General features: G+C 45.0%; 1 protein-coding gene across 1 annotated transcript in view; it reads left to right on the forward strand.

The window, feature by feature from the left end:
• KCNU1 (potassium calcium-activated channel subfamily U member 1) overlaps nucleotides 1–13,958 on the forward strand; it is an 84,644-nt gene that overhangs the window by 2,103 nt on the left and 68,583 nt on the right. Inside the window, 3 exon segments of the mRNA XM_075910804.1 lie at nucleotides 4,024–4,149; nucleotides 6,351–6,412; nucleotides 11,709–11,799. Coding sequence (XP_075766919.1) covers nucleotides 4,024–4,149; nucleotides 6,351–6,412; nucleotides 11,709–11,799 — 279 coding nt within the window.

Below are 13,958 nucleotides of genomic sequence, written 5' to 3' on the forward strand. Positions count from 1 at the left end.
GAGTCTCTGGGTTAAGCTAAAAGGGGTAAAAAACAAAGGTGATATCATGCTAGGAGTCTACTACAGGCCACCTAGCCAGGTGGAAGAGGTGGATGAGGCCTTTTTTAAACAATTAACAAAACTATCCAAAGCCCAAGATTTGGTGGTGATGGGAGACTTCAACTATCCAGACATATGTTGGGAAACTAACACAGCGAGGCACAGGCTATCCAATAAGTTTCTGGACTGCATTGGAGACAACTTTCTGTTTCAGAAGGTTGAAAAAGCTACCAGAGGAGAAGCTGTTCTGGATTTGGTTTTAACAAATAGGGAGGAACTAGTTGAGAACTTGAAAGTGGAAGACAGTATAGGGGACAGTGATCACGAAATAATAGAGTTCATGATCTTAAGGAAAGGTAGAAGGGAGACCAGCACAATTGAGGTTATGGATTTCAGGAAGGCAGATTTTGATAAGCTCAGAGAACTTGTAGGTAAGGTCCCATGGGAAGCAAGACTGAAGGGAAAAACAACTGAGGAGAGTTGGAAGTATTTCAAAGGGACGTTGTTAAGGGCCCAAAAGCAAACAATTCCGCTGTGTAGGAAAGATAGAAAATATGGCAAAAGACCAGCTTGGCTTAACAAGGAGATCTTGCATGATCTCAAAATAAAAAAGGAGTCCTATAAAAAATGGAAACTAGGACAAATAACAAAGGATGAATATAGGCAAGCAACACGGGAATGCAGGGGCAAGATTAGAAAGGCAAAGGCACAAAATGAGATCAAACTAGCTACAGGCATAAAGGGAAACAAGAAGACCTTTTATAAATACATTAAAAGCAAGAGGAAGACCAAGGACAGGGTAGGCCCACTGCTTAGTGAGGAGGGAGAAGCAGTAACAGGGAACTTGGAAATGGCGGAGATGCTCAATGACTTCTTTGTTTCGGTCTTCACCGAGAAGTCTGGAGGTGTGCCTAACGTAGTGAATACAAGCAGAGAGAGGGTAAGTTTAGAAGATAGGATACACAAAGAACAAGTTAAAAATCACTTAGGAAAGTTAGATGTCAGCAAGTCACCAGGTCCTGATGAAATGCATCCCAGGATACTCAAGGAGCTGATAGAGGAGGTATCTGAGCCTTTAGCTATGATCTTTGAAAAATCATGGCATACAGGGGAGATTCCAGAAGACTGGAAAAGGGCAAATATTGTGCCCATCTATAAAAAGGGGAATAAGAACAACCCAGGAAATTATAGACCGGTCAGTTTAACGTCTGTCCCAGGGAAGATAATGGAGCAGGTAATTAAGGAAATCGTATGCAAACACTTGGAAAGTAATAAAGTGATAGGGAATAGCCAGCATGGGTTTGTGAAGAACAAGTCATGCCAAACTAATCTGATAGCTTTCTTTGATAAGATAACGAGCCTTGTGGATAAGGGAGAAGCGGTGGATGTCATATACCTAGACTTTAGTAAGGCATTTGATACGGTCTCGCATGATATTCTTATTGATAAACTAGGCAAATATAACTTAGATAGGGCCACGATAAGGTGGGTGCATAATTGGCTGGATAACCGTAGTCAGAGAGTTGTTGTTAACGGTTCTAAATCCTGCTGGAAAGGGATAACAAGTGGAGTTCCTCAAGGGTCTGTTTTGGGACCCGTACTATTCAATATCTTCATCAATGATGTAGATATTGGGATAGAGAGTACTCTTATTAAGTTTGCAGATGATACCAAACTGGGTGGGGTTGCGACTTCTTTGGAGGATAGGGACATAATTCAAAATGACCTTAGCAAGTTAGAGAAATGGTCAGAGGTAAACAGGATGAGGTTTAATAAAGAGAAATGCAAAGTGCTCCACTTAGGAAGGAACAATCAGTTCCATACATACAAGATGGGAAGCGACTGTCTAGGAAGGAGCATGGCGGAAAGGGATCTAGGGGTCATAGTGGACCACAAGTTGAATATGAGTCAACAGTGTGATGCTGTTGCAAAAAAAGCAAATATGATTCTAGGTTGTATCAACAGGTGTGTTGTAAGCAAAACTCGTGAAGTCATTCTGCCGCTCTACTCTGCACTAGTTAGGCCTCAGCTGGAGTACTGTGTCCAGTTCTGGGCGCCACATTTCAAGAAAGATGTGGAGAAATTGGAAAGGGTACAGAGAAGAGCGACAAGAATGATTAAAGGTCTAGAGAACATGACCTATGAAGCCAGGCTTCATGAACTGGGCTTGTTTAGTTTGGAAAAAAGAAGATTAAGGGGGGACATGATAGCGGTTTTCAAATATCTAAAAGGGTGTCACAAGGAGGAAGGCGAAAATTTGTTCCTCTTGGTTTCTGAGGACAGGACAAGGAGTAATGGGCTTAAAGTGCAGCAGGGGAGGTTTAGATTGGACATTAGGAAAAAATTCCTAACTGTCAGGGTGGTCAAATATTGGAATAAATTGCCAAGGGAGGTGGTGGAATCTCCCTCTCTGGAGATATTTAAGAACAGGTTAGATAGACATCTGTCAGGGATGGTGTAGGTGGAGCTTGGTCCTGCCTTGAGGGCGGGGGGCTGGACTCGATGACCTCTCGAGGTCCCTTCCAGTCCTATGATTCTATGATTCTATGATTCTATGTGGGTGCGATGTGTCCCATTTGTAGATTTGATGTGGAAATGGGAATGTAAAAGTCAGGGGGAATTGACTTTGTAGTGCGTTAACCACTTAATGTCTCTATTCAAGTCCAAGGTAACAGTGTTAAATTTGCAAAAATAATTCTAGCTCTGCACTCTCCCTCTATAATTGGCCGGTGAAATTCCTTTGTAGAAGAACAGCGAATTTTAAAGCCATGACGGCGTGCCCAGGCAGGTTGAAATGTTCCCCCAGAGGCTTCTGCGTGTTTCCGTTCCTGATGTCTGGTGTGTGTCCATTTCTCCTTTGTCGCAGAGACTGTCCAGCTTGGTCAACATACATGGCAGAGGGGCATTGCTGGCACTTGATGGCCTAGATCACAATGAAGATGTGCCGTTGTATGAGCCCCTGCTGTCATGGCTGATGTGGTTAGGTCCTGTGATGGTGTCGCCTTGGATAGATGTGTGACATACATCATCCATGACAGCACAACACCTTCAGGCAGGCCCAGGTAGTCCTGTCTCCTATCTAAAGCAGTGATCTTCTCATGATGCTTTTGAGGAAGACAAGCAACCCTCACGTCATGGACCAGCTCAAATGCACAGTGCTGTTCATGGGCATAACATGCCTTTTCCAGCAGTCAGCCCCCTGACACCTTGACTCACGAGGTTGGGTTACTCTGGAGTCCTGCAGAACTTCCCTTTCAGTGGTGCAGTTTTGCCGCTCGCTGATGGTGAGAAAGCTCCGTGGCTGGCTGCAAGAAAACCACATTCACTATTTTCTTTTTCAGAATGCAGGGTGGGCATAGGAGTAGGTGTGTGTGTGTGTGTGTGCTTTAGGGGGGCCAACAGTTTCCATGGGCCCCTAGAAAAGAGGTGTGGGGGGAGGCTCCATGCTCCAGAAGGGGTGATCTCGGGTGGAAGAGGCAGGGCTGGGGGCAGCCAGCCCTCAGTGCCGCCCACAGTGCACCGTCCCGCCACCCCCAGCCCTCAAAGCCGTGCGGAGCACACTGTGTGCACTCCAGCGGTGATTTAAAGGGCCGGGGGCTCCAGCTGCCGGGCCCCTTAGAATCACAGGGTCCCCTTTGCTCCCCTTTCCCTCTCCAGCAGGTCTGTAGATTCCAACCCCTTATTAATTGGCTCTGTGACTTCCATGCGGCAGATGCAAAATTAACCTCCCTGTTGTGGCGCTGTGACCATTGGGGTCCGTTGTCCACCACCCCTGCCAGCTCCTCCAGGAGAATTCTTCCCATTGGCTCACCTGGGAGAGCTGAAGACGAGGAACCCAAGTCGGTTTCCTTTCCACTCTGCTTACAGTGACGTGATGTGTTGGGAGGCATGTCGCAGGATCCCTTGCGGCGGCTGTTGCTCTCCTAGCAAGCTGTATAAACTCTGGTACTTCCCTCAGTCCCAAACGCTTTGTGTTGCTCGTAGGGCAGATACACCCCGCAGGCTCAGTGGCTGCCCAAGACGAGGCAAACGTCAGTTCGCTGGGATGGAGCCTTCCTAGAGTCGGTGGAGATGATGCTGTCAGCTCAGACTTACATGGGGCGTGTGCTGGTAAGTGGATGGGTTGGCAGGGTCTTCCTGTAGCAAAGTGAAAGTCTGTCGGTGGTGCTCCAGGGAGCCCTACACCACAGTTCACCTCGGTTCCTCCAAACAAACATTATTGGGTTGGGGTGAGGGATTGGAAGAGTCTCCTTGAGCAGAAGGAACACCCATGAAATGATTGATCTTCACAGCCCTATGGTCACTCTGGTCAAGATGGGGTCAGGTTGTATAGAATCCTAGTACAGAGGAATGGGAAGAGCCCTCAAGAGGTCATCAAGTCCAGTGCCCTGCCCTCGGCACAGGACCAAGCTCCATCTAGAGTAGAGCTACTCAACTTGGGAAGCCCCAGGGGCCACAATGATACTCACAGCACATGCCGAGAGCTACTCCTTAAGTGTGATTGAATATACATGCAAATATGTATGCAAATATATGCGAATAGATTCTTTCACACAATGCTCCACCGCTCCCGGCACCTCCTCACTGGGGGCTAGAAAAGCTGACACCCTGTACCCGTCTGTTCCAGCCAGCCCATTCGCTTGCGTCTTTCAATGCTCAACCCACCTGGGAGATGCCTCATCGTTGTGGAACGTGTTCTCAGTGGAGGCCATGTTGAGCCCCACATAAACCCAAACCGCCCCGTGGGCCGCAAACAAACGGGCCATGGGTCTCATGTTGATTATCCCTGATCTAGATCATTCCTGACAGGTGTCTAACCTAACCTGCTCTTAAATATCTCCAGAGATGGAGACTCCACCACCACCCAAGGCAATTTATTCCAGTGTTTAATCACCCTGACAGTGAGCAAGTTTTTCCTAATGCCCAACCTAAACCTCCCTTGTGGCAGTTTAAGCCCATTGCTTCTTGTCATAGGGAATGTCTACACTAGCTCATTAATTCGAGCTAGGTTGGCAAATGAGGCAACCGGAGTTGCAAATGAAGCCCGGGATTTAAATATCCCGGGCTTCATTTGCATTTTTCTGTCCGGTCGCCATTTTGAAATTTCACTAGCCTGAACTCACTGCCACGCAGCTATACGTGGCAGTGAAACGTTACTTCGAACTAAGTTCTTAGTTTGAATTAACTGTTACTCCTCATTCCAGAAGGACTTAGTTCGAAGTAACTAAGTGAGTTTGGGCTAGTGAAATTTCAAAATGGTGACCGGATGGGAACATGAAAATAAAGCCCGAGATATTTAATTCCTGGGCTTCAGTTTCAACTCCAGTCACCTCATTTACCTACCTAGCTTGAATTAATGAGCTAGTGTAGACATACCCATAGTAACTTCATCCTGTGGATAATCAAAAGGACTTAGTCCTCAGGACCCATTTGGTGCTTGCCTTCTTAACAGCGATACAGGGGCCGACTGTGATAGCTCTTTATTTAATGTCTTTCTATTAGACTGAGTGTACCTGCTCCTTCCATCAAACACCTTCCAAAGGGTAATAATCTCTGTTTGCTACCTGACATAATGCAGATGACAATGCTCATGACAGTAGAAAGGCCTAGACATGAAGTGGTCTAAAAGTTATTCCAAATCAATGCAGAGACCCGGACAATCCCCAGTTCTTCAGTGTACTTGGTTCCCTAGGTGTACCGGGGACTTCATAGCAGAGACTTCCCTAGGGCCACATGGGTGGCTCTTCATCCCAGTGAGCCATAAGACTGTCCTAACCAAGACCGTCTCCCATGATAGGGCAGTTTTGCTCATTGACTTGCGTACCTAGAATTTGTGGGATGTGTCGACCGAACGGTAGCGGCCCTTTGAACAGCTGCAGGGGAAGCGTGCGGCTCTCACAGTCGGCACTGGATGCAGTCAGCCCACTCCTCACTTCACAGGCCTTTGCGTTACGTGTGAGTCACTCTCATAATACCAGGAAGCAAAAAAACGACATGGATGGAAACCAGTGGACTCTGGCAACTCTATGCATGGACAACGGTAAATGGAGTGTCTCGTGGGCTACACACGGACCCACAATGGGCTGCATGCAGCCCTGTCACCGATTTACACCATCTGAATATCCTCAGTGGCTAATCCAGATTAAAGCCCGTTTCCCACCTTTGTCACACAGCACAGATAACTGGTTTTTTTCTTGCCTTTCTGCCCCAAATCACCTACAAATGCCACAGGGGATGCTGCAGAGGTACTGACAGAGTCCATTTCAGACAGGCAAGTAACATACCTCCTGCGTGATGCTTGTGTTTTGTAGATGATACTGGTGTTCCTGCTGAGCATTGGATCCCTCATCATTTACTTCATCAACTGTGTCTTGTAAGTAGAATCTAGATGCTTATCCCAAAGATGCATTGCTTCCTCATACATGGGAACAAGCTGTAGAAGCCCCACATGATATGTGTTCTTAAAGGGTGGTCTTGTGGCAATGCGACCAGGCACAAGGAGCCTCAGGCCTGGTCGACACTACAGCAGAAGGTCAAATTAAGATACTCAACTACAGCTACATTAATTACGTAGCCAGAGTCGACGTATCTTAAATCGAGTTTCTGCACCGTCCCCACAGCGGGAGGTCGATGGGAGCAAACGCTCCTGTCAGCTTCCCTCACTCCTCATAAGGAGTAGGAGTCTCAGCACCAACGAGGCCCCCTCTGCATTCGATTTAGCGAGTCTATACTAGACCCACTAAAGCGAACCCCGGAAGATCGATCGCGGCAGCGTCAATCTTCTGCGGGGTGTAGATGTGCCCTCAGAGAGTTGCACCCCCTGTTAAATTTCACTTGAAGGTGGGTGCCTAACTCCCTTATGTTCATTTGAAAATGGCAGCCATATTCTCTGGAGGAAGTGACCTAACAGTTCAAACCCCAAAATGGAACCCAGGATTTCTGGGTTCAGTTGCCTCTTCTGCCACTTTGTGTCCTTCACTGGTTCACTTAGGGCCAGGTTTTCAAATCAGTGCCCACCTAAGGAATGTGGCCAGAGTCTCAGGTACACACCACGCGGCATCTGCGAGTTCCCACCTGGGCTTCTGGAAATCACTTTTCATTATCTGACCTCATTTTTGCGGACGGAGCATTTTTGAGCCTGTGACCCTGAAACTTTTCAGGCCTTAGTCCCCCTGCTGTAGAACAGGTTTGTGATCTTGCCCGGCCTCCCAGACTAGAGGTAGGAATAAATTCATTACCAACTGTGAAGTGCTCAGATGTGAAGGTGATGAGGGGGCCATATAAATATCTCTTGTTGCAGCCTCCAAATCAAGTTGGCTCCGATTTAGAGGTAAATGATCTTTTTTTTTTTTCCAGCTGCTGGGGCAGCCAAGTGAGATAATATCTAGCTGACAAAATCCAGCTGCTTCTCACATCATCCACAGCCATAAAGACGATGACTGATGATTCTACGGATGATGCGTGAGGCAGACCAGAATCCATAGAGTTCCTGCACAGATGCACTTGATTGGAATTGCCAACAAGAGTGAATCCCTGTGTGTGGCCAAAAATATCCACAGATCTGGTGCTGAGAAAAAAAAGAGACTATTTTTATGTGTAGTTGCTGTCCTGAGCACAAGAAACTCTAGAAATGTAATTGTATTCTTTGGGTGTGTCTAGACTCCAGGGATTTTTCGAAAAAAGTGGCCTTTTTTCAAAAAATCTTTACCTGCATCTAGACTGCTGCTGCATTCTTTTGAAAGTAAATTGAAAGAATGCGACAGTTTTTTCGACCATGGAAAACCTCGTTTTACGAGGAATAACGCCTTTTTTCGAAAGTGCTCTTTCGAAAAAAGACGCTATGTAATGCAAACTGTGCTTTTTCGAAAGAGAGCATCCGGACTGCCTGTGTGCTCGCTTTCAAAAAAGCAGCTTGCTTTTTCGAAAGTCCTGGCTGTAGTCTAGATGCTCTTTTTCGAAAAAGGCTTGCGGTGTAGACGTAGCCTTTGAGAAGGGGAAAAAACTTTGTGTGATTGCATTGTAATTATACTGTAGTTACATTAAGTATTTACCATTTATTCATGGGATGAGAAGTTATGTTACAGAATTACATTTTATCATCTGTTTAGATTGCATACACTATATGCGGATTTTTAGCTTTCAGATACATTAGTTGCATTGTATTTACATTATAATCACCTACTTGGCCATATAGTTAAACTTCCAGTTTTGCAAATTTAGGGCTAATAATAGGTGTAAAAAAGCATAACTAAAATGTAATTATACTGTAATAGCCATATCTTTACAGTCACTGAATTATATCATGTAGTCAGAAAAGGAAAAGTTCCCATGATCATTCTTCTGCTCAGATTTCATTAAACTTAATTCTTTTTTCTTTTCCCCTCATGCAGCTACATTTTCAAGCTACCTTGGATCTCAATCCCTATATGCACGCACAATTGACGCCAGATTTTTAGAAGAACTCTTCACCCGAGAGTGTGCACTCTTTTAAAAATCTGTCCTCTTATTTTGGTGCCTGTGACAGAATGGACAAGGCCCTGATCCCAGAAAGAGCCATAGATAAGTCCTCCAGGAAGCTAGAGAAGCTCTGGAGGAAATGGCCAATCAGAGGCCAGGGAGGCCTACAAAAGGAGCAGACAAACACACTCAACCAGATGGGGGCACTCGCGGGAGGTGTGTGCCATCCTGTTAGAGTGCCTAAATGGGGTTTGAGGTCTTTTTGAAAAAACAGCCTTTGCAAACCAATTTGACAGATGTAAAATAACTAGAGTGAGTAGGAAGCAGTCCTGTGGCCTCCAGCCATCTTTCACCCAAATACATATATTTTACAGGAAGTGAGCAGAGGTGAAAAAGATATTAGTATTTAAAGCCAGGTGATCAATTGACTATGCTGCAGCCGGCTTTCTTTCCCTAGCATTTTATTTGGACTGGCGCATAACGCTGGGAGAATAAATGGAATGTTAAAGCAAAATAAATAAAATATAAAAGCTTTGGAACAAACTGAAGGGAGTTCAAACAAAAAGGGGAAACCTCTGAAGCTGAATTATACATCACGCACGATATGATTTTGTGGTCGGTCCCAAGACATCAGAAACCTGCTGAAGTAGGAGTAGCTACAGAGGGGAAAAGAGTTTTCTTTTCAAGAAACAAACAAGTGCTTACACTTATTTGCACCCTATTCTCTCCACGAATAGGACGGCGTGCTAGAAATGAAACTACATTTTTAAACTGATTGACCTCTCGGGTATGGCGAGCTGGCCAGATCTCTCCCGCTAAGAATGCCCCTGATATGGCAGAGGCTTCAGCTGGTCAGCAAAATCAACCGGGCATAGGTGGCATTCCAGAGATAGCAAGTGTGAGAATCTAGCACTTTCTCAGGGTGAAATCTTGGCCCAGTGAAGTCAATAGCCACTTTGCTCCTGATTTCAGCTGGGCCAAGATTTCATGCTCAGGGTATGTTTAGAATGCATGTGGACATGTTGATCTTATCATAGGTATCCATGCCCATGGCCAGCTGTAAGCTAGCTAGCGTGAGGAATAATTGCAGCGAAGATGTAACAATGCAAGCGTCAGCAAGTCTTCCCAGGAGCCGATACTTGGCTTACTAGCTCACCCTGAAGTCTGTATCTCCATAAGAACATAAGGGGGGACATAAAAATGGCCATACTGGGTCAGACCAAAGGGCCAGCCAGCCCAGTACCCTGTCTGCCAATGGTGAGCAATGCCAGGTGTCCCAGAGGGAGTGAATCAAACAGGTAATGATCAAGCGATCTCTCTCCTGCCATCCATCTCCACCCTCTGACAAACAGAGGCTAGGGACACCATTCCCTACCCATACTGGCTAGTAGCCATTTATGGACTTAACCTCCTTGAATTTATCTAGTTCTCTTTTAAACCCTGTTATAGTCCTAGCCTTCACAACCTCCTCAGGCAAGGAGTTCCACAGATTGACTATGCGCTGTGTGAAGAAGAACTTCCTTTCATTTGTTTTAAACCTGCTGCCCATTAGTTTCATTTAGCGGCCCCTAGTTCTTATATTATGGGAATAAGTAAATAACTTTTCCTTATTCACTTTCTCCACACCACTCATGATTTTATAGACCTCTATTATATTCCCCCTTAGTCTCCTCTTTTCCAAGGTGAAAAGTTCTAGTCTCTTTAATCTCTCCTCATATGGGACTAATTCCAAACCCCTAATCATTTTAGTTGCCCTTCTCTGAACCTTTTTTAATGCCAGTATATCTTTTTTGAGATGAGAAGACACATCTGTACACAGTATTCATACCTTCTAGTTAGTGTGGATAACAAGAACTAGTTATCTTGTTATCCACACTAACTTGATTAAAGCTAGTATAGGGATACCTTTGCTTCCTGTGTCACCATTCCCTACAATGTAGTATCTAATAAAATGCTTATGTGACTAGATGAAAATTAAGATTTCCGATAAAAGCGACGAGGAGTCCTGTGGCACCTTATAGACTAACTGAAGTGTAGAAGCATAAGCTTTCGTGGGCAAAGACCCACTTCGTCAGATGCAGTTAGTCTATAAGGTGCCACCGGACTCCTCGTCGCTTTTGCAGATTCAGACTAACACGGCTACCCCTCTGATATAAGATTTCCGATAAACGTTCTTTGTTTTTTGAGTCAGGTGATCTTTTAGCTAACTTACGAAGTTTAAAGCAAACTGATATTAGTTTTCACACCTTAACTCACCGAGGGCATGTCTACACTTGGAAACTATTTCGAAATAACTCAATATGAAATAACAAAATCAAAATAGTGTAACCCCACTGTGTGGGCATGCTCCCTTGATTTAGAGCCCCAGGAAGCACTGGGGAGTAATTACTTCAGATTACTCTGGGGAGTCATTATTTCAAAATAGCAGCAGTAGAGCATCCACACTACCGCTATTTCGAAATAACAATTTCAAAGTTAGCGTTATTCCCTGATGAAAGGAGGAGTACAGATTTTTAAATAGCCAGCATGTTATTTCAAAATAACGTGCTGCGTAGTGCAGACACTCCACTTGTTATTTTGAAATAAGGGGGGTTACTTCCAAATAATTCCCTAGTGTAGATTAGGGCTGAGAAAGCAGCGATTAAAATTGTTTGGTGTGTTCTTAGCCGATGGTTTGGGGAAAATTCCACAATCAAACTAAAAGCCTGACTAGTGGCCGTTGAAAGTTTCTGCAATGGCTATAATGGATGTCAGATCAGGGTGTACGTGTGTAAATGAGACCATGACATCATGCAGGTACAAACACACTTAAATTTTGTTTGTGTTAGACCCTGCCAGTGCCGCTGTAACATGGCACTACACCAGGCTAAACACAGTGGAGGTATATGAATTAGAATAGGGGCTCCGAATCTGGAGTCCCATTCACAGCTCTGCTACTGATTCTATGTGTGCATTTGGGCAAATCACTTAACCTTACTGTTTCTCATTTCATTTGGGGTCTGATCCAAAGCCCACTGAAGCGAATGGCAAGATGCCCAGTGACTTTAATATGCTTTGGATCAGGCAGTTAATCATGAAAAATATTTGGAGGAATAATCCCTAATTCATAGTCAGATTGCAAGAGTTTAATAAACGAGTGAGTCAAGTATTTCAAGACTCTTGCATGAAAAGAACAATGTCAGTTTAAATTATGGTGACTTTTCCTCCCTTAGCCCAGTGGAGCACTATGAGACTTTCACGGACGAGACCCTTTCCGTAGATATGGGCTTCAACGTATTCTTCCTCTTCTATTTCGGATTACGGGTAAGGAGACTTCACAAACTCAGGTAAAATAATAAGGACGGGAGGGATAATGTAACAGCACAAGGGAACAGGATAGGAACATTTCTCCTCCCATCACAACAAGAAGCAGGAATTCACTCCACTGAAACCAATGGGTTTACACCACTATGGCACTCACATGAGATTATAGTCATGTCTCAGATCCGAAGGTGTAAGAGAGACTTGACATTCCTGGTAGCAAGAGGGAATAAGCCCTCAGACCAAGGGGCATCATTATAAAGGGCTAGCTTTTGATAATGATGGAAGGTCTAGAGAACATGACCTATGAGGGAAGGCAGAAGGAATTGGGTTTGTTTAGTTTAGGAAAGAGAAGATTGAGGGGGGACATGATAGCAGTTTTCAGGTATCCAAAAGGGTGTCATGAGGAGGGAGAAAACTTGTTCATCTTGGCCTCTGAGCACAGAACAAGAAGCAATGGGCTTAAACTGCAGCAAGGGAGGTTTAGGTTGGACATTAGGAAAAAGTTCCTAACTGTCAGGGAGGTTAAACACTGAAATAAATTGCCCAAGGAGGTTGTGGAATCTTCATCTGAGGAGATATTTAAGAGTAGGTTAGATAAATGTCTACCAGGGATGGTCTAGACAGTATTTGGTCCTGCCATGAGGGCAGGGACTGGACTCGATGACCTATCGAGGGCCCTTCCAGTCCTAGTATTCTATGATTCTATGATCCTCCCTCATATTACATAGCACTTCATTCCACCCCAATCCCAATAGTGACATAAGGTTTTGTTCACCATGAGCAAAGTCATCAGAATCGCTCTCCAGAAGCAGCAGCTATGGTGGAACAATGGTTATGTTAGCATACTGGGTCTCAGGATCTGGAGTCAATTCCCAACTTTGTCGCAGACCCCCTCGGTGAACTTAGACAAGGTGTATTCTGTAAGATGGGGATAAAAATACTTCTCTGCCCCCTTAGTGTTGCAAACTAAGGCCTTGCCTACGCTTACTGCCAGATCAGCACTGCAGGGATCAATCTCCAGGGGATTGATTTAGCGGGTCTAGTAAAGACCCACTAAATTGACCGCTGATTGCACTCTTGTCAAATCTGGTACTCCACCAGGTCATGAGGGATAAAGGGAGTCAACAAGAGAGTTTCTCCCATCGACTACCCCGCACCGGGGGTGTTATGATAACTGGAACTAAGGTACATCGACTCCAGCTATGCTATTCATGTAGATGGAGTTGCGTACTTCAGTTTGACATTGTCCCTAGTGCAAACATCTGTAGAGTTAGTGAGGTTCAAGTGACATGGTGATGGGGGGGCATAACAGTAGTGAGATAGGTGTATACTCTTTATGAAGCAAGTTGTTGCCAATTAAGAACATAAGACTGGCCCTATTGGTTCAGACTGTTGATTCTAATGAGCAAAATTAGATGCTTCAGATGAAAGTGCGTAGCTTCTTAACGCGGATTGATGCACTGATTTTTGTGGAGGGAAACTTCCCCCTGTCCCTAATAGTCATGTCTGCCCTTTGAAAAACAACATCCAGTTGCCATTATTTAGCTTTTGAAGCCAGGGTACAAATGCCACCATGGCTCACAACAACTTCCTGTCCTTCTGGCTTTTCATCTGTCTTTTCCCGCAGCCAGGTACATTCTTAAACTCGTTTGCTGCTCCCGCCATGAATGATGTGTTCACATCATCTAGTCAATTAGCTAGATTTCACTCCCACTCTCCCTCGCATGGAGTGGATCACAGTGTGCATCTGTTAGCAGATCATTGACTGCTCTGATGTGAAATGCCCTTTTCTCGTCGTTTTTGGCATTAGAACTCTGGCGCAGTCTTTAGAAAAGAGGATTTTCTTCATGACAGATTTGGGTAATTATGACTGGGTTTTGCCAGTCATTGGGTTTTCAGTGTCAGTCGCACTTAGATACCATAAGAGGTGCCTTAGAGGGGAAAATGAGTAACTAATATCAGTGTTCATCACAATGAGCTTGTCTGCTCTGCTACTTTACTGCGCTGTAACTTTCTCGCTCACGAGTACGGGGGGATAAAAGCCCCTAGCAAGTCACGGCACTGTAAAGCGCCAGGGTAAACAGGCTCCCAGTGACGCTGTTAGCTGCTCCTCTCCTGGAGGTGGTTTATTTACAACACTGGGAGTACGTCTACACAGC

The sequence above is a fragment of the Pelodiscus sinensis genome, chromosome 28 (genome assembly GCF_049634645.1).
Source record: "Pelodiscus sinensis isolate JC-2024 chromosome 28, ASM4963464v1, whole genome shotgun sequence".
In the NCBI taxonomy this organism is placed as follows: Eukaryota; Metazoa; Chordata; order Testudines; family Trionychidae; genus Pelodiscus; species Pelodiscus sinensis.